Source organism: Equus przewalskii, chromosome 6 (assembly GCF_037783145.1).
Source record: "Equus przewalskii isolate Varuska chromosome 6, EquPr2, whole genome shotgun sequence".
Taxonomy (NCBI): Eukaryota; Metazoa; Chordata; class Mammalia; order Perissodactyla; family Equidae; genus Equus; species Equus przewalskii.
The window spans coordinates 71,872,513-71,894,043 of NC_091836.1; the positions used below are offsets into that span (position 1 = coordinate 71,872,513).

Sequence of the window (21,531 nt, forward strand, 5' to 3'; positions counted from 1 at the left end):
ATTAGGCTAAGTGAAATAAGTCAGAGAGAGAAAGTCAAATACCGTGTGATCCCACTCATACATAGCAGATGATAACAAGAACAAACAAACACACAGAGATTGGATTAGTGGTTACTAGAGGGGAAGGGGGGAGGGAAGACGGGGAAAGGGTTGGGTGATTAGGCACATGTTTATGGTGATGGATTGTAATTAGTCTTTGGGTGGTGAACAAGATGTAATCTACACAGAAACTGAGATACAACGAAGCACACCCAAAATTTATATAATGTTACAAACCAATGTTGGTGCAATAAAAACATTACTTGCCAAAAGTTACTTTAAAAAAAAGGTGAATAGTACTGTAACTTTTTTCTTTTTCTTTTTTTTTGCTGAGGAGGATTAGCTCTGAGCTAACATCTGTACCAATCTTCTTCTATTTCATATGCGGGTCACCAGCTCAGCACCCAGGATCCAAACCCACGAACCCAGGTTGCCAAACCAGAGCACACTAAACTTAACCACTATGCCGTGGAGCCGACACCAGTCCTATAACATTAAATCAATAATTAAAAGCAAAGCAAAACAAAACAAAAACAAAACTTTGCTACAAATACTACTTCAGGCCTGTATATCTTCACCAGTACCCAACATTTAACGATAAAGAGGGGGGAAAAAAGCCTCTCCTACAAACTCTTCCAGAAAATACTCCCCAATTTGTTTATTAGATCAGTATAACCTCTATCCCCAAACTGAATAAGGAAACTGTAAGAAAGGAATACTCAGGCCAAGCTAAGTCATGAAAACAGAAGGCAAAAATCTGGGACAAAATTTTACAGTGTATTCTACAAGCAATGAAGTTACCAAATACTATCAGGGCCTGTGAAAAGGACTTAGGAACAAATTGAAAGGGCTCCTGCTGGCCAAACATGGGACAATTTGATCGCCACACAAAACAATAACTGTAATGGACTGAAACACTGGGATTGGGGGAGGCTAATTAAATGTCTCAGATGAAGAGCATACATGTAACTTGAAGACAAGCAACTAAACATGAAACATAAAAACACTTAGGTAAAAGTGAAAAGGATTAGGATCAGAAATATCAAGTGAGACAAGTAAAATGAACAGAAAAGTGCAGCAAAACCAAATTTGGTAAATACATTCATTTATTGCTTAACCACAGGGACATGTTCTGTAAAATGCATTACGCAATTTCGTTGTTGTGCAAACATCATAGAGAGTACTTACACAAACCTAGATGGTATAGCCTACTATATATCTAGACCACATAGTACTACTTTTATGGGACCACGGTCCGTTGTTGATCAAAACATCGTTATGTGGTGCATGACTGTATATGATAGAATAACCAGTCAGTTGTCATGTTTGAAATAAACATTGAAAAGAACACTGGAAAATAAAATTATATCCATTTGAAAAGAAATGCGTATTTAAAAATCAGAAACATATCAAAATGTTCCTTCTGGCAGTTCTCCCCATCCCTCTTTAGTTTAAACGACATATCCTCAGAGAAGCTTTCACTCATCATCCTCCTGATAATCTCTCCTAGAGTAGCAATCTTTACTTCTCTTTTCTGTCTCCTGTCTCACTTATGATTACGCTGTCAACATCTCTCTTCCCCCACAGATTGTGAATTCAATGACACAGCAATGTGTCTTGTTCACAGTAGCATTCTCAGTGCCCATCACACTTGGCACTTAGTAGCTGATAAATGTTTGTTGAATGAAGGGATAAACAGAAGTATTAAAGAATATTTCCAAATTTTCTGATTCAGAATAAAGAAAATTATTGGCTTGCTCTATAGTAAATTTCCTCTGACTACTAAGAAAAGCAAATGGAAAAAGACATGGCACTAGTAAGGTTCTCACACTTGCCAATCTACCAAATTTGTCTTTGGGAGCAAATCAAGTACTATTCTAGTGCTGGCCATAGTTAAAAAGTCCCTCACGAATCCTTTACCATCTTTGGTATTATATGGCAGCTATTTACAGAGCCATAAAGTGATGGCCCAAAGCTTAGCTCAGGAAGTGAATAGTGGCATACGCCATTTCCTTTAGATAGTTAAGTACGGTTAATCCTAAATTCTGGATACTAACAACTCAGTGGAAAGTTGATAGCAGAAACTGGAAAGACCCATCCTCTCTGTACCTTGGCTTAGATGATATCCATCTCTAAGCCCCTCACTCTCATGACTGGCTCTAGGGGTCAAGTTGTGGGATTCACTATTGTTATTTAGCTCCTTTTATGCTTTCTAAGATCCACTCATATGCTCAGCATTTACTGATCACTTACTATGTCACAGGAACTGTTCTAGGCACTTTCAATGACAGAAAAAAACCAAGGTACCTACCCATATAGAACTTACGCTGTAGGAGAGAAACAGACAAAAACCAAACATGAAGAAAAAAACAAATGATATATTAGAAGGAATGGAAAATAAAAATGAAGGAGGAGGATGATAAGAATGCAGGGGCTGCTGACAAGAGAAAAGATGGGTGCAATTTTAAATAGGATGGTCAGAGTTGTCTTCATTGAAGCGACATGTAAGTAAAGAGTGAGAGGGTTAGCTATATAGATTTATGGGGAGAAGTATTTCAGGTAAAGAGAACTGGGGCAAAGATCCAAAGGTAACAGCATGCCTTTCCTGTCCTAACAGCAGCAGGGAGGCAGTAAGACTAGAGTGGAGGAAACAACTGAGAGAGCAGATGTGTTCCCAGACATAAGGGAAGGTCAGATCTTACAGGGCCTTATATGTCATTGGAGGGAATTCAGCTCTTACTCTGAGTAAGACAGGGTTTTGGACAGAAGAGTGACATGATCTGATATGCTTCAAAAGGATCACTGTGGTAGCTACCTTCAGAATTGAATACAAAGGGGTAAGGGTGAAAGCTGAAAGATCAGTTAGTAGTAATTCAGTCAAGGGATGATGGTGGCTTGGATCAGTAGAGCAGCAGTGAAAGTGGTGAGAATTGGTCAGATTCTGAGCCAGCCCTGATGGCCTAGTGGTTAAAGTTCGGTGTGCTCTGCTTCAGCAGCCTGGGTTTGGTTCTGGGCACAGAACCACACTACTTGTCTGTCAGTAGCCATGATGTGGCAGCACTCACACAGAAGAACTAGAAGGACACACAACTAGAATATACAACTATGTACTGGGGCTTTGTGGTGGGGATGAGGTCGGGGGAGAATTGATTAGATTCTGTGTAATTTTTGAAGGTAGAACAAAAAAGACAGAAGGAGTGACCAGTAAGGCAGGAAGAAAACTAAAAAAGTGTGGGGTCCCTGGAAGCCAATTAAAGTGAGTCAAAGAACAGGAAGAGATGAATTGTATAGAATACTTCTGATATAGTAAGACTGTTGAGAGCAAAACCACAGAAGTGGAAGCCAAGATGGGGATACAGTATTAATAGTAAAATGTCAATCTTCCCACCCTAATCCTTTCTATTTGTATATCATACTCGCAAATTTTAAGCAGACCGGGTGAAATTGCCCTGAAAGTTGTTGATCTGACGGCTGGACTGGTGAATCTAAGCCCATTTTATCTCTTCTGTGCCAAATAATTTGCTAAATGCAGGGGACATAAACATGAATAACACAGTGGGCCCAACATATCTGCGGTTCCACATCTGCGGATTCAACCAACTGCAGAGACGGAGGGCTGACTAAGGAACTTGAGCATCCGCAGATTTTGGGGTCCTCGAACCAATCCCTCGAGAATACTAGGGGATGCCTATACATAGTCCCTGCCTTCAAAATAATCCAATGATGCTCTAAGAAATGTATAAACTTGGACTGCCCACCTTTTCTGAAGCAGCAGCCCACAATATTTTTAAGGAAAAAAAGGAGTGGTAATTTTTTAACATAATATTCACAAAGAACTGCAAGTCATAAATTCTTACGTTTCCTTTAAAGCTTAAAAAAAAAAAAAGACTTTCTTTCTGATTCGAAAAGTACTTGCTGTTGAAAAAGCCTGTGTATGTGTGTCTGTGTCTACCTATGTATCTAAGAAAAATAAACCCATAAATGAAATGCCCTGAAATTATATTTCCAGATGTTAACTACTTCTAACAGTTTGGTATGTATTTTTCTTGTTTTTTTTTTTTCTATGCATTTATCAACACTTGAAGGCATATTTGCTCTAACGCATAATTTAAGTGTAATTTTCAATGTTTACTGACAACTCTTCCATATACTTTCCTGCACTTTTTCCCTGTGTAATTATTTTATTATTGGTTCAATATCTGTATGTATTGGAACTGAAAAAAAATAGATTCATCTTGAATGGTCCCATGGCCAAATGGTTAAGTTTGCACGCTCCTCTTTGGCGACCCAGGGTTTCACTGGTTCAGATCCTAGGTGCAGACATGGCAGTGCTTATCAGGCCATGCTGAGGCAGTGTCCCACATGCCACAGCTAGAAGGACCCACAACTAAAATATACAACTATGCACTGGGGGGATTTGGGGAGAAAAAGCAGGGAAAAAAAAAAGAAAAAGGAGATTGGCAACAGTTGTTAGCTCAGGTGCCAATCTTTAAAAAAAAAAAAAGATTCATCTTAATCAGTTTGGTCAATTTGAGTTGTAAGAAAAAAGTATCTTCTGCTTAAAATAAAATTATATAAGCACTAACTTCTCAAATGCAAAATAAAAAAACATGCATATGTAAAACCAGAACACAATAATCAAAATATTTTTATGTTAACTGTGGTTATCTCCAGGAGTGATCAGATCTATTTTTATTCTTCTCTGCGATGTTCTATATTTTTCAAATTAAAAAAAAAAAGAAACTGTATAACATTTGCAGTACACTTAAGTAAATAACTATATATCTCTTTTTCTTTTTTTGAGGAAGATTAGCCCTAGCTAACTGCCGCCAATCCTCCTCTTTTTTGCTGAGGAAGACTGTCCCTGAGCTAACATCCGTGCCCATCTTCCTCTGCTTTATATGTGGGATGCCTACCACAGCATGGCTTGCCAAGTGGTGCCATGTCTGCACGTGGGATCCGAACTGGCGAACCCAAGGCCACCGAAGCAGAATGTGCGCACTTAACCAGTGCGCCACCGTGCCAGTCCTAACTACATATCATTTTATACTTAGTTTTTATTAATTTTTACATTTAATTTATGTTAACAAAAATAAACTCACTTGGGCATGAACGCTCCATTCGCTAAGGATGGTTCATCGTCATCCAGCCCATCAAAGAGATGTGACTTGGCTGTACCTGTTGTTTGTAAAGCCTTTGGTCGGACTCTGGTGGCAGGGCGAGGTGTCAGTTTATAATGAGTGGGTGTAGTGAGAGCTTTCTGGGCTGCTGGATTTGTCGGTTTCAATCTCTGAAAAACAAAAGGATAAGGAAAATTCTAGTTTAACTCAATTGTATGGTTTTCACCTTAAAAATCAGAAGACGAGAGTTCAAACCTTATCTCTGCCATTCACCTGCTAGATACCTCTTAAAGTCTCAGCTCCCAGAAAACAAGGATGTCAACATCCAAGTTTGCATGTATGTGTGAATGCTAATAGAACTGTCTATTTCTCTATAATTGAGTTTTAATAATCTTGCCAGCCTCCATTTCAACTGGTTCATCTGATTTGTTTTAAAATATAATTGGCGTACTGCATATGAAGTGCTTTGTGAATCAAAATGTTACTAACAGAACATATTATTAATATAATATAGTCTACAGCAGTTTTGCTTTCTAAAACAAGGACGATGTAAACATTTAAAAAGACCCTATAGTATCAAAAAGTTCTAAAACAAATTATTTTTTAATTAAACCCCAAATATTATGCTTCAAGAAATACCTAGCAAAGCCATAAATTAATATTCAACTTCTATGCAATTCAAACCACTCTGAAAAAATGAATACATATTAGCTTGTATTTATCCGTCATTTAGTAAACAGTAAGAACTACCATGAGTCAAATACTAAGTACTGGGAATAAAATAAATTACTTGCCCTGATTTTTGAGGAAATCACAAGTTAGTGGAGGAGACACACAACTAAATTAATTAAGACTTCAGGTTGATTTGATGGCACCTTTTCACTGTTTCCAAAGCACCTTCAGGATGTTACATTTGTTTTCCTAAACAGTATACATTGGATTATATACTTATTTGGAACAATATCTAATGTATAAAACCTGTCATAATTTATTCTTCTCTTCACAATGCAGACTGTATACTTCAGTAACAATCAACCTTCCCAGATCTTTTTTGTGATCTTCCACAACTCTGTGCCTTTGCTTGGAATCTCTTGACCCAGATCCACCAACTCCTACATACATACTCAAAAAGAGTTAAATGTTACCTCTTCTGAAAAGCCTTATAAAACTCACCCAAGAATCTATGCTCTCCCCTGTATTATATATGTTTTATTAAGATAAAATTCACATAACATAAAATAAATCCAGTTTTTTGTTCCCCCTGAGGAAGATTTGCCCTGAGCTAACATCCATGCCAATCTTCCTCTATGTTTTAGTATGTGGGCCGCCAGCACAGCATGGCCACTAACACAGCAGTGTAGGTCTATGGCTGGGAAGTGAACCTGGCCCACTGAAGCAGAGTGTGCTTGACTTAACCACCAGGCTACCAGGGCTGTCCTTAAAATTCACCATTTTAATGCATACAATTCCATGGGTGTTAGTATATTTACAAGGTTGTGCAACAATCACCACTATCTAATTCCAGAACATTTCCTTCACTCCAAAAAGAAAGTCTGTGCCTCCCAATTCCTCCCCTTATCCCTTGGCAAACATGAATCTATTTTGTCTCTATGGATCGGCCTATTTCAGACATTTTATATAAAGAGAATCACATGTTTAGTGTCTGGTTTCCTTTACCTGGTCTTCCTCACTAGATAGGAGGCTCTTAGAGAATAAGTTCTTACTTATTTTCATTTTGTATCCTCAGTGCTGAACACAGTGACTAGTAGGCACATATTTAGGCACCTAAAATTATGGTGCAAGAATAACACACAATTTTCACCAAATACATCTTACATTTACACAGCACTTTGAAAAGAACCTTAAATTCATACTTTGCTTCTCATTATATCTAGTTACAGGGTTAATAGAAGAAATCAGCTGAAGGATAAATGAGATGACATAAATGAGTGAATAATAATTTCTGTATACTGAGCAACTTACTGTAGGCATTCTCTCATTTAATTCTCAACACTGAACAGTATTACTATTCCCATTTTAAGATGAGGAAACACTTTCAGAGAGGCAAAAAGACATGCTCAACGTCCCACAGACTGTAAGTGGCAAAAGGAGTGTTAAACAGACCAAACGCTACTTTTAATACCACACCACAGTGAATAAAAGATTATTTCTTAGCTACTAGAGCATAAAAGATTAAGACAAAGTTACACAGAAATCAGGAGAAAACATTCTGATTTGTTACTTAAGAGCATTATGAGTTTAGGAAAATCAGTTTCTCTGAGCCTTAGTTTGGTCAAGTATAAAATGAGAATAATATCTGCCTTATGTCTGGGCTGCTGAAAAGCTCAGCCTTCAGTTCCAGTCCAGTGCTCATTTTACTGTTTGTCATGCTGCCTTCCAGACACAGTAAAAATAATTTATCCCTGGTCTATTGAAAAGCATGAATAATGTGTCTTAAAAATCTATTGCAAAGAGAAAAAAAAAAAAAAAAAGGGGCCGGCCCCGTGGCCAAGTGGTTAAGTTCGCGTACTCCACTGCAGGCGGCCCAGTGTTTCGTTGGTTTGAGTCCTGGGCGCGGACATGGCACTGCTCATCAAACCACACTGAGGCAGCGTCCCACATGCCACAACTAGAAGGACCCACAACTAAAATATACAACTATGTACCCAGGGGCTTTGGGGAGAAAAAGGAAAAAGAAAACCCAAAACCTATTGTACCTAACTTTGCTTAGGCTATATACATAAGAAATTACATTCTGCACATTTAGTTTCTCCTGTTCCGAGAACAAATTTTACAGAAGCATCCTTAAACTTACTTCTTCTTTCTTCTTAGGGTCTGACATGGGATTCCGGAAGAGAGGAGAGTCTCCAAAAGGTGAGTACGTTAGACTATTGATGTGCTGTTGGAGAACAGCCTGCTGGGCAGCAGAAGCATTTGGATCTGTCAAAGCTTTTTTAAAAAAAAGAAAAGAAAAAGCAAGATGTCAGTCCAAGGATCCAGGGCATTTATAGAAAAAGATTGCAAGACTCTTTTTGAACATGTGGTCTTCAAAATGTTCAGATTCACTCAAAAGCATTACTGGTGGGGAGCAGGGGAGCAAACTGAAGAAAATCAACAACCAAATAAACAGGTGAAAGATAGAAAAAGCATTCCAAAAGAGACAACATATATAAAATTTTACTTAAGTGCTCACTGACACTAATAACCAAAAAATTTGAATTAAAGTAACCTTGAAGAAATATTTGATAGCTACCTCATTATCAATGGTACAGTTGTATAAAAAGAGTTACAGTGTTTGACTTCTAGAAATATTACAATTGTATTTATTTTTTTTTGCTGAGGAAGATTAGCCCTGAACTAACATCTGTGCCTATCTTCCTCTATTTTATATGTGGGTCACTGCCACAGCATGGCTGATGAGTGCTGTATGTCTGTGCCCGGGATCTGAACCCACGAACTTGGGCGGCTGACGGAGAGTGTGCCAAACTCAACCACTAGGCCACAGGGCTGGCCCCACAAATTGGTTTAATCTGTCTAAAAGAAACAATATGACAGTACATAGAGCAAGTACTGTTTTTCTATTTTTTAACCTAATAATTTCAATCATGGAAATCTAACCCAAAGACTTAATTAAACTAGAAACACAATAAAGAAATCTTTCTAAGTGTTCACTGACCATTATCTGTAATAGTCAAGATCTGGAAACAACCTATGTCCAACATTAAGTTAACAGTTGTAAAAATCATTATACATAAACATGGTGGGTTAAGTAGTTATTAAAAACAGTGACAATGTGTTTCATTGTAGAAATAAGAAAATATCTTTGATTTAATTTAATAAGTAAAAATTGAAGAATAAAAATATTAAGTATACTAAGAATATAAAGGAAGAAGGCAGCATATAAAAAATTAAAATGGCTGCTGAGGTGTCCTTTTATGTTTATTAATATTCATATTACATTTAAATAAAAACTGAAAGATCACCCCAATTAGTCTAATTTTCTTTTAAAGTCTAAGAACAAATGTGTTGTCAGTCACAGAGAATTTAGGAAAAAGATAAAGAATAACGATCTACAATTGTACATAGTAAAAAGAAAACAAAAAACCCCCCCAATTCTCTGCCCTGTACCTTGACTGACGACGAAACCTCTCTGCAAGATAAATTAAAATATTTCCAAAAACACCGATTAAAAAAATCAAATCATACAACTTATTTTAAAGACAAAACTTTTTGCCTCTATAAACATTTAAAATAAGGCTAAAGCCAAAATATAATAAGATAATCCACATTAAAGGAGTGCCTCAAACAAAACATTTTGAAAAAATTCAATACTCACAATAAGGGGGAAAAAAATAACATAGCAGCAGCAACAAAAAACAAACCCAGGACAGATAGCTAAAACTAAATTAATGAAAAAGGAGTAGATCCACATTAGTCAAATTACACTTTCTTAAAATCAGATGTATTCATTAACTACTAAAACACTGTATGTTGATATGTAAGGAGAGAGCGCAAATTTTCTCAGGATTGTGAAACCCAAAGGAGATGCCAATTTAAAGAGTATACAGTAAATCATCTGTATTCAGAAAGTTCCTAAGTCCAATTTAAGGCCACGAGCAACAAAAAAATATAGAAAAGTAGCTTTTGGTACACAGTGCCACATGATAACAGCATACTGTTATTCTGTGGACTATTCAAGGAGACTCAAGAAAACCTAGATGTTTTTAAAGAACTATTCACTAGTTAGTTTGTTACTTGACAGTCAATTATCCATTAAAAAAACACTGACCTGCACCAGCTGGATTCCATCATTTAACAAGTACAGGTCACCCAACCTGGACTTGCTCCAAAGAATAAAAACCTCCTTTAACAAATCCAGACATCATTAGGAAAATGTGAGAGGATGTTTTTATTTTTGTATGTTTACCTATGAAATCTTCTCAATGTTAATTCCATTACTTAAAACCACAGAAAAGAGAGCTGATACGTTAGCAAAAATAAGATAAGCAGACAAGCAAGTATAAGCACTAGTTAAGCTACCATTGGTATTATACTCCATTTTGGTCACAGTAATTTGAAAACATACTGAAAATGACTTCATGACCAAATGATTAAAGGGATAGAAAGGAGTATAAAAATCAAGTCTTGGGGCTGGCCCCCTGGCCGACTGGTTAAGTTGGGGCGCTCCGCTTCGGCGGCCCAGGGTTTGGATCCTGTGTGTGGACATGGCACCGCTCATTAGGCCATGTTAAGGCAGCATCCCACGTGCCACAACTAGAAGGACCCACAACTAAAAAATATGTAACTATGTACTGGGGGGATTTGGGCAAAAAAAAGAAGACTGGCACCTGAGCTAACAACTGTTGCCAATCTTTAAAAGAAAAAAAAAAGGTCAAGTCTCAGAACAGAATAAACTGACAATACTTTATCTGGAAGATAGCAGGGTTACTGCAAAGAAATTATAACAGACTGGTTTTGCTTAGACTTCGGAGGTAAAAGTAGAACCATCGAGTGGCACTTCTACAGAGACAGGTTTTGGTTTGTAAACAACCAACAAAACAATGGACTGGACTGACCAGTAAGGAACCATCATAACTGAAGTTTTAATTTAAGACAAGTACAGGACTCCCACAATAAAGGTGGATTCACATAGCTCTACAGCACCTGTCCAACTAAGATCCTGTGATGCAAAGATATACATTCTAAAAGTCAGTACAACTACTTTTAAATGGGCAGCAACACTACTGTATACAAAGGTAATTTTAAATTCCTGTGTCTGGAACTTTTAGTTGGCTTTTGAAAAAGATGAATTATTAAAAAACATTCAAAAAGCTATTTAAGTAAAAATGGCAGGTTATATTTATGCTACCTCCTTCTATTGAAAAACAATTAAAACTAAGGAAAAGAAATAAAATGAAAATATCATTTTAAATAAGGCAGATTCTAATGTTCACACAAAGATCAATTAGAATTCTAATTCACCTCCGCTCCCTCCAAAGACCTATTTAAAATCTATAATTTAAACAAATTAAAATATGTCTATCTAACCCACAATGACAAAGAATGGGAAGGTAGCAAATGAACAGATGAGAAAATAAAACAAATTTCTAGGGGGAAGAAGTGGACAGAGGAATGATAAAGCAGGATAGAGCAAACCATAGCTTAGAATACACTACCCCAAACAGAGCAGATCTGCCTGGAGAACCCCAGAAAGGTCAGGGATTCAAGAATACCAGGTTTGATGCAGTGTGACTGAAAGCAGAAGGAGAGAAGAATCAATGCAAAGTTTATACAAAACAACGACACCCTGTCATCCTTCTAATCCCGGATGCTCAACAGATAAGCCAAAATATCAGAGCTGAACCTCTGAAGAAACCAAGTTAACATACGGAAAGAACAAGGGAAACTAGTTCAAGTGCTTGTATCATCCCGGAGATAAGAATGTGGCATTCTAACATTTAGAGGACCCCTGGATAATAGCTGGTTCCTGGACTACTTACCTTAAAGTGAAACCTACTGGTAAACGAGCTCTACCATGAACAAAAGTTTTCAGTCAGCTTCTTTTTATTCTTAAACATCAATGGAAAGGATCACTAAGCATTAAATAGTAGGATCAAAACAAAAATAATCCAGAAAATTTAAGGAACAGAAGAACCCTAAAAAAATGTTAATGCCATTTAACAAATTCAAAGTCTCAAGAAAAGAACTGCATCTAAGAACTGGGTGCTTGGGGGGCTGGCCCCGTGGCCAAGTGGTTAAGTTTGCACGCTCCACTTCGGCGACCCAGGGTTTCACTGGTTCGGATCTTGGGCGCGGACATGGCACCACTCATCAAGCCATGCTGAGGCCGCATCCCACATGCCACAACTAGAAGGACCCACAACTAAAAATACACAACTATATACCAGGAGGCTTTGGAGAGATAAAGGAAAAGAATAAAATCTTAAAAAAAAATTTTTTAAAAAAGAACAGGGTGCTTGAAAAAAGCTTCAGAGAATGAGAAAGAATTCTTGTAACTTAACAAAAATCCAAATAGATGATTTAGAAGACAGTCAAAAATCTCCTAGAAAGTAGAAACAGCTGAAAAGTCACGTGTTAAGATAGAAAAGGTCTAAGCAAATCACTGAAATGTTAAGACAAATGGACAATCCTAAATGCTTGTGGGAGTAGGGGAACAAGTCTCAAGAATCAGAAAGGCATCAGTCCTCTCATCAGTAATGGTTAGTGCAAGGAGTACTGTCAAAGTTCTGAGGGCCAATTATTTTCACACCAGAATTCCATGACATTAAAGTGTGAGGAACAAATGAAGGTATTTTCAAATCTGTAAGTAGTCAAAGTTCACCTTTCATATATACTTTACTAGGAGATATATTCCAGAACACTCAGGAAATAAATAAAGAGGAAAACCCTAAATCCAGGACACAACAGTTTTCACTGAGTAGACTTGAAGGGAATATCCTAGAGCAATGCTCAAGGCCTAGGGAATAATCAGAGTTCATACTGCTGCAGGAGGACAGAGGGGCAAAAGAATGAGGTATCTGGGTAAACGAATTCTGATACCATCCTTAAGAATTTGGACTAGTTTAAGAAGGTGTTAAGAGTTGGTAATGCAAGGGAAAAAGAGAATTAGAAATTCGGGAAGAAAAAGCTATACGAGAAAGGTATACTTCGTTGGGCAGCAATGTTTTCATAGAATAAAATACTGTGTTCATTTGCGTCTTTTAAATTATTCTTTAACCAAAGAAAAGAAGACTAAATAATTATAGGATACAACATATCGTCAACTTTATCAGTTTAATATAAAGACAGCAACGAAATGAGGGAAAGAGAAGGGTAATTACGGAAGGGCACTGATATCCTTACTTGAGCAAGGGGACTCAAGAAATACTGTCTCCTAGTTAACAGACTAAGAAAAAGTATGTAAGGACAAAGCTTAAATTTGCAAAGGCTTCTCAAAGTGTGGTACATGGATCATGATAGCACAGGAGATGAATTTAACAGTACAGTAACTAACTTCTTTCTTTCTCTCTCAATATCTATCTAGCTGTCCATCTCAGTTACTCCATTTATGCCAGGCGATACCAGTTTTTTATTTCTGGTAGAACATATTTTTCTTTAAAAAAGATATTTAAATTAAAAAGTTAATTCTAATTTAGAAATAATAATAAAGGTGGCAGGTAAATATTGCAAAAACTAGGAAGGGGTATTCAAATGAATGAAGTATGAAAAACAGTTCAATAGGTGAAACTAAACTTAGGGAATTTAGTAAAGACAGCTATACTGGGAAAGGTGAATAAACATAGAGGTGATAAGTGAGCTAAATTCTCAACTACCACTAACAAGTTAAATTTACTTAGATTTAATAAAGCAAAACACAGCAATATAAGCACATCATTTAGGGACATGAACTTAATTGAATACCAGATGAATTAAAAGCCATAACAAAAGTGGCTTCTTTTAATCAGAAATCTCAAGAGTCCGTTGCACCCCTATGTTCATCGCAGCATTATTTACAATAGCCAAGACGTGGAACCAACCTACATGCCAAGAAACTGATGACTGGATAAAGAAGATGTGGTATATATACACAATGGAATACTACTCAGCCATAAAAAAAGACAAAATTGGCCCATTCATAGCAACGTGGATGGACCTCGAGGGTATTATGTTCAGCGAAATAAGCCAGTCAGAGAAAGACGAACTCTATATGACTCCACTCATAGGTGGAAGTTAGTATATTGATAATGAGATCTGATCGGTGGTTACCAGGGAAGGGGGGGGGAGGGCATAAAGGGGGAAGTGGTGTACCCACAACATGACTAACAAAAACGTACAACTGAAATCTCACAAGGTTGTAATCTATCATAAAAAAAAAAAAAAAAAGTGGCTTCTTTTGGGGAGTAGGCCTGACAGTGGGGAAGCAGGGCAGGCCTGGATCTATTATAAGCCCTTCCGCACTACATGATTGTTTAATGACGTGTGTGTATGTACTGCTGTGGTAGGGGTGGGACAGGGTAGGGTAGGGTAGAAAATCAGGTCAGCAAGTATTAGCAAGAAATAAACTGAGTAAAGCCTTCTAAAGTGACTGACACTTACCTACTGGGGCCAGGGGGGCTCCAAAGCCCAAAGTGGCTGTCGTAGTATTAAATCCAGGGGCCCCAAAGGCTCCTGTACCAAGAGGCCCTCCGATCTTAGGCTGGTTGTTCCCAAACAAAGATGCCTGTCCAGCACCAAGAGCTATGGAGACAAGAGGAAAGAAAAAGCGCCACAGAAGATCCTTTGAATGTTATGCCAGAGGTCAGTTACTTAAAAATATAATACATTTGGAAACTTCATAATGACTATTCATTTCAATAAAAGAACTAATACATAAATGCACAGTAAGAGCTAACTATATGCCAGACACTGTGCTGAGTACATTATACACATCAAGGCAAAATACTTAACCTCTCTGTGCTTTAGTTTTCTCAACTATAACATGAGATAATAATACACAGCTTAATATTTATCCTAAGATTGAAATGAATAAACACACGTTAAGCATTAAGAAGAGTTCTGGTAGATACTAACACTTGCTAAATATTAGCTAGCACCATCTCATTTAATCTTCACAAGCCTGAAGGAGGAACTATTATCCCCATTTTACAGATGAGAAAAAGGAGGGTTTAGTAATTAGCTCAATGTCACAAATGTAGTAAATGGTGAAAGTGGGGTTCAATCCTCAGTGCCTCTGATAATACAAGCAGGGCTCTTAACCGTGAATGTATACTAAAACAGATTTTGAAAGAATTAAAAAATTGTGAATTCTCCTTAAATTTCAATATTTGCAAATCAAAATACTCAGCTGAATCAATTACAATGTCATCATTTTGACTAACAAATAGGCTGAACTACAGAAAACCAAATCTATCTTCTTTGAATAGCAAAAAGTGAAGACTTTCAAGTATACCATCTTGTGAAAACTACTTTAGACAAAGACAATTTTTTTTTTTAAATAAAAAGCTCAATGCCTTGTGATGAGGTTACTAAACAGATTCTAGTTTCAGCATGAATCAGCCTGGATGGAATAAGAACTTACTTTCAACAGGGGGAAATCCATTGTAGAAACTTGTAAAGTTCTAAAGCCTAATGAATCTTGCTTATGGACGCTGTTGTCAGCAGTGATTTTTAAAGTGTAAAATGGGGGAGAATTTAGTTATTTACAATAAGTTTGTTATTTAGAATTATTGGAATAAATTTTTTTAAACATTTCCATTCTCTCTTCCTCCTCAAAAAGTTACTGGCAATTTGGAAGATCTCAAGTTCCTTTTAACGTATCAATGCATCTTGACAGAGATATGGTTTATCAGGAAAATCAATTCAAAAACATAAGACTCAGAGGCCAAAATGATGGATGGGCTGGCCCTGTGGCGTAGTGGTTAAGTTCAGCACCCTCTGCTTCGGCAGCTTGAGTTTGGAGCCCAGGCACGGACCTACACTACTCATCAGCCATGCTGTGGTGGTGACCCACATATAAAGCAGAAGAAGGCTGGTACAGTTGTTAGCTCAGGGTGAATCTTCCCCAGCAAGAATAAAATATCGAAGGGCCGTCCCAGTAGCGCAGCAGTTAAGTTCGCACATTCTGCTTCTCAGCAGCCTGGGGTTCAGTGGTTCGGATCCTGGGTGCGGACATGGCACTGCCTGGCATGCCAGGCTGTGGTAGGCGTCCCACATATAAAGTAGAGGAAGATGAGCACGGATGTTAGCTCAAGGCCAGGCTTCCTCAGCGAAAAAGAGGACGACTGGCAGTAGTTAGCTCAGGGCTAATCTTCTTCTTCAAAAAAAAAAGAACAAAATATCGAATGGGAACTGCTTTGAGATTGCAACCAAAAAAAGGATAGGAAATTTATACTCAAAGAATCCATACAATATAAATTAGTGAGGGTGCTTACCGAATGGACTTAATATTCCCTAACAGCCCAACCTTATTAGTAACAAGACAACCATGTAGCAATGGGATTATTTCACCTTAAAAAGTCTAGCTTTGGAACAGGGAATAAGATTTCTTTTAAAGTTCAAACCATCAGAAATTGGTGAAAATTACAAGAAAAACTAAAATTATATTACTCCCTCAAAGGATGTAGTTTACAGCACAAATTTCAAGATTCTCTCTTTTTCTTGGTAGCAAACACCTCCTTATCCCCAAACAAAATTTAGATGAAACTTGGGGCTGGCCTGGTGGCGTAATGGTTAAGTTTGTGCCCCCCACTTTGGCAGCCTGGGGTCCGTGGGTTGGATCCCAGGCATGGACCTACACACCACTCATCAGGCCATGCTGTGGCGGTGTCCCACATACAAAATAGAGGACGACTGGCAGAGATGTTAGCTTAGCAACAGTCTCCTTCCAGCAAAAAGAGGAAGACTGGCAACAGATGCTAGCTCTGGGCCAATCTTTCTCACCAAAAAAACCCAAAACAAACTTAGATGAAACTTGAATATATTAAATGGATAAAAATTTCTGTTCTGAATGGGTTTGTATTTCCCTCACCTTTGGAGCAGCCCTGGATGAAGAACCGTGAAAGAGTCTAAAAACCACTGTACTGCAATAACCCGCAAAAGAATAAAAAAGGCACTGGGAGGTTCAGGTGACCTGGAAAGGGATTGTCATAAAATTTAGTGTTGTAAATTACATACTGTTGCAATTTGTCAATGGAAAAGATGTATTTTATCCAAATCTGTTTTATATTACGCAGAAATGGTTTTTTATGCTTAATGAAAGGACTTACTAATAGTTCACAAGTTGAAGGATATTCTGATGTATGATAATATTAATTTGTGAAATGTCCTATATTTATGATTACTTGTAAGAATCATAAGGAAGATATATGGGGGGGGTACCATGGCAATAGTGTCCCGTCCCTGGAAACTCCAAGGATGCTCAAGGAAAAAGTGAAAATGATTCTATTTCTTCTGAAATCTTCTAATAAATGTTAGAGTTTAATTTTATTTATGGTCTCTATTAGCTTTGGGTAGATTTTTCTATGTATGTCTCAGTGTAACAATAAACTTTACTAGATGCAAACTTTAACCACTGCACCACTGGGCCACCCCTAAAACTTCTTAATATTATCACTAAGTAACCACCAAGAAAATGGAGTACTACTGATAGTGCTAATGACAGTTAATGATATCACTGTGAAACAAGAAACTGATACACCCATGATTCAATGAGTGTTCCTTAGCACACTGGGGGAAAAAATCACATACCAAAGGAAAATATACAGTCATGAGTTGCTTAACAACAGGGATACGTTCTTAGAAATGCATCTTTAGGTGATTTTGTTGTTGTGTGAACATTATAGAGTACTTACACAAAGCTAGATGGTATAGCCTACTACACACCTAGACTATATGGCAGTAATCTTATAGAACCGCTGCTGTATATGCAGTCCATTGTTGACAGACCTTGTTATGCAGTGCATGACTCTAAAACATTTTATGCTAAGATTGGTTGCTTAAATCTAAGTGTACAAAAATCTTTTATATATTTACATTTAATATTTTTATAGTCAATTATTCATGAAGTACCCAAAGGCCTATGTTAGAGGAAAATTTACTTCTGTTGAGGTATGAGTTTGAATATCCATCACTCAAAACAAGAAGTTGCACAGGAATACCCACTTAGCTAATGTCCCCCCAAAACACAGCCCAAAGCTACAGTGCTATTCTGCTTGTGATACCATGAGACGCAGAGTTCATAAATGTGGGTGTTTATCTACAATAGTCTCTAGACACATTCCTCTCAAAGCCAGAAAGTCTGCTTTAGCAGATGTGATCATCAAAGAATTCCAACAGTGTGTGTTCAGTGATTCTCACAATTCTTGTTTCCCTACATGATCTACTGCTGCTAAAGTCAGGGGTGTAAAATCTTTATTCATTGTATTTGGTTTTTAGTTTATGTGGACAAGGCATGAATGAGGAATATATAACAGCACTAAAAACAAAATTCATTGTCTGTGAGGTAGAACTATTTAAGGAAAACTGAATATATTCAAATAAAGAGGCTGAAATATTACATTATTGTGGAATAGAAGACAACAGCATTAGAAAAAAGTTATAAAACATTTTATAATCTTGGACTGCAGGAGAAGGCACTACTAATCACAACCTGCAAGACGTGGAAGCCAAAGGGGAGAGGATGACAACTTTGACAACATAAAAATACAACTTGTACATGAAGATACCATAAACAAAATTAAATGATAAACATAAAGACTTGGTGGAAATATCTGTAACAAACCTTAGAGTAGTATCTTACCTAGGCCTTAGGTTCATGGTTCAAAAACTGTCTAGAGTCAAAACCACCCTTGAAAAAGCCCTTAATTTGCCCACATCAAAGCTAATTTTTCCTCAAGGATTAGAAGAGAACACTGATGTCAGATGATGTATTCTCCTTAAGTTTAGGGATCATACTGTTAAAAAAAAAAACCTAAAGCTTTTTAGTTTTTATTTCCTGTAAAATACATATGGTAGAATTTGGATAAGTTAAAAAGCTCAAATGAAATCCACCATAGAGAGTTAGTATCCACAAGATATAAACCATTCTCAAAGATAAATTAAGAAACAAGGATTGAATAGTAAACATAGAGAACCAAAAGATTCAAACAGCCAGTAAACATACATAAGGATATCCTTCACCAGTAATCAGCGAAGGGCAAATCAGATTATACCAATCTCCACTATCAAGCATGCAAAGATGAAAAAGCCCAACAATATGTAAAGGGTATGTGAAAATGAATACACTTTTATACAATATGAGCAAAAATGCAAACTGGTTTTCCTCTTGGAAAGAAAATTAGCAAGAATGTTCAAAGTTCAAAATATGTGTATCTTCTGACAATTTCAATTCTAAGAATCAATCCTGAATTAATACACACACAAAATGATGTAACAGAGGTCTTCATTACTGTAGTGCTAACATCAAATGTCCCTCAATAGGGGGAAAGTAAAATAAATTATGGTGTGCCAATGTATTTATGTGTTATGTTTATGTACGCACATATATACACAGTGTATGGAATACTAAACAATTCTCTTTAAAGAATGAGTTAGATCTATATATACTGACCAAAAGAAAAAATATATGCCCATATGTCATGGGAAATAAAAAAATGAAACACAGAAGGCTATGTAAGGCATTTTTCACTGCAGTGTACAATATGAAATACACACTGAGACCCATAGCACACATATATAAAACTAAAAAACTAAATAAAATTATACTTGACCTGGCTATACACAATGATTTTTTTTATTCTAGTTCATTTTTTTAAAATGCTGACTGCAGCCCACTACATTAATATTACATCCAACTAATGTATCTCAGCCTTTGGTTTAAAAGAAAATCCATGTAGGATACGGTTTCCATTTAAGAATATTAACAAAGGGGCTGGCCCCATGGCTGAGTGGTTAAGTTCACGCGCCCCACTTCGGTGGCCCAGGGTTTCGCCAGTTTGGATCCTGGGTGTGGACGTGGCACCGCTCATGAAGCCATAGCGAGGCGGCGTCCCACATGCCACAACTAGAGGGACCCACAACTAAAAATATACAACTATGTACCGGGGGGCTTTGGGGAGAAAAAGGAAAAACAAAAATCTGAACCAAAAAAAGAATGTAACAAAAAATCCTTATATAAAACACATATATGTACAAATGTATAAGTGTACGTGTGTGTATATAAACGTATATAAGCACATCTGAAAAATGTATGTAAAGGGATCTAACAAGATAAATGCCAAACTTTCAATAGCTGCTACTTCTACAGCTGAAAGATGTGGACTTTTCATGATATTTCCATATTGTCGAATTTTTTACAAGCACTTACATCTTTTATTTCAAAAAGAAAATGAAATAGTTCATAGAGTACAAAATGAGGTTCTATTAAAAAGAAGATGACAGATAAATGATCAGAGCATAGAAGCAAAGACAAAAGATAAGTGGACAGTGAAAGCAAAGACCATGGAAATAAATGGTTTACATTAAATGACCACACCCACAGTCAGATGAACTGGGAAAGCAGGCAAAACTATATGCTTAAACAACCTTGAACTGTACATGCTGAAGCACTTAAGCATTTTATGACCACCATGACCTTCCAATAGTTTACAACAGCTGGGCAGGTAGAAGGCTCAATGTCTTCAAAGGCACTAAGAAATAATTATCAACAGCAGGAACAGAAACAAAGGTTTGACATTTCAGCTCTATATCAAGGTGGAAAGAATCGAAAAGCAGGCATAGACCTTGCAAAACCTCAGAGTATTTGTTAATTATTTCAGCACATGCTCTTACTTCTGCCTTACTATTAGGGTAATAAAGCTTACTTGATAAACAGTTCAAGGTCTCAAATCCCTGTTACAAAGGTAACACAGGGGAACTGAAAGTTAATAATGTCATCATATTGACAAGTCTCACATTAAATACTGAAAGTCCCAGATAGACAGCACTATGAGAGGACAAACATTTTGTAGAAAGGGAGCATACAGCCTCTAGGAAAAATATGCCAACGTTTTAAAACCTGGCAAAGTGTAACTGAACATAAATCCATTTGTGAAAATAAAAATCTAGGCCTCTTATTTCCAGGCATATGATCAAACAGGGGTCTTAAGTTCCACCAATTAGAAAGCCAAGTTGTATCACTTCCATAATCTTGTTACAGTTCCTTACCTGTTCCAAATCCTGCACCAAGCCCAGTTCCCAGAGTCCCAGGTCCTGCTTTATTTCCAAAAATACTATTCCCACTGGTATTTGTGCCAAAACCTAAAAGGACAAAAGAATGAGTGGACTGTACTTTTAACACAACTCTCAATTTCCTGTACAAGGGAATTTAAAACAAAGTAGTCTGACCTAAATTTGGCATCCTTTCAGTTATTAATATTTATAAATCCTAAGTGATAGGCTAATTTAACTTTTATTAATTTAGTTTTGATGCCTGTAAACAGACCCCACAAGTCTCCCTATTTACATAATTACACTTCAGACTTGAAATACCAATTCAATATAGAATAATACCCAATATTAAAGCAAAGTGATTGTGCTTGAGCTTGGGGAAGATTCCCTTTGTGAGGCTCAAAGCCTCAACCTACGTTTCATGTTTAATTATTGAAAGAAAAACTCATTCCCTCAAACTCTCACTAAAAATAAGGCAATCAACAAATAAAGACACTTGACTGAACCTAAAAGGGTCTTGGTAAGAGAAAATTACCTATAAAAATCGCTACAGCAGCTTTTGTTTTGAACGATGGACCTGGTATGGATAGTAATGTGTGTGTGATCACACGTGAGGAGCTTTAAAGCTGTCATACTCAATCAGCTTATAGGACCACTCAAGGGCTCA

The 21,531-nt window shown here is 37.0% G+C and overlaps 1 protein-coding gene across 10 annotated transcripts in view; it reads right to left on the minus strand.

The window, feature by feature from the left end:
- NUP98 (nucleoporin 98 and 96 precursor) overlaps positions 1-21,531 on the minus strand; it is a 105,921-nt gene that overhangs the window by 52,630 nt on the left and 31,760 nt on the right. For 6 of the 10 annotated variants that reach the window (XM_070626053.1, XM_070626051.1, XM_070626049.1 and 3 more), the window contains exons 11-14: positions 20,862-20,954; positions 14,256-14,396; positions 7,975-8,108; positions 5,142-5,329 (exon numbers count right to left, since the gene is read on the minus strand). In XM_070626053.1, coding sequence (XP_070482154.1) covers positions 5,142-5,329; positions 7,975-8,108; positions 14,256-14,396; positions 20,862-20,954 — 556 coding nt within the window. The remainder of the gene's footprint in view (positions 1-5,141; positions 5,330-7,974; positions 8,109-14,255; positions 14,397-20,861; positions 20,955-21,531) is intronic. The other 4 variants (XM_070626056.1, XM_070626057.1, XM_070626055.1 and 1 more) reach the window with 1 other exon arrangement.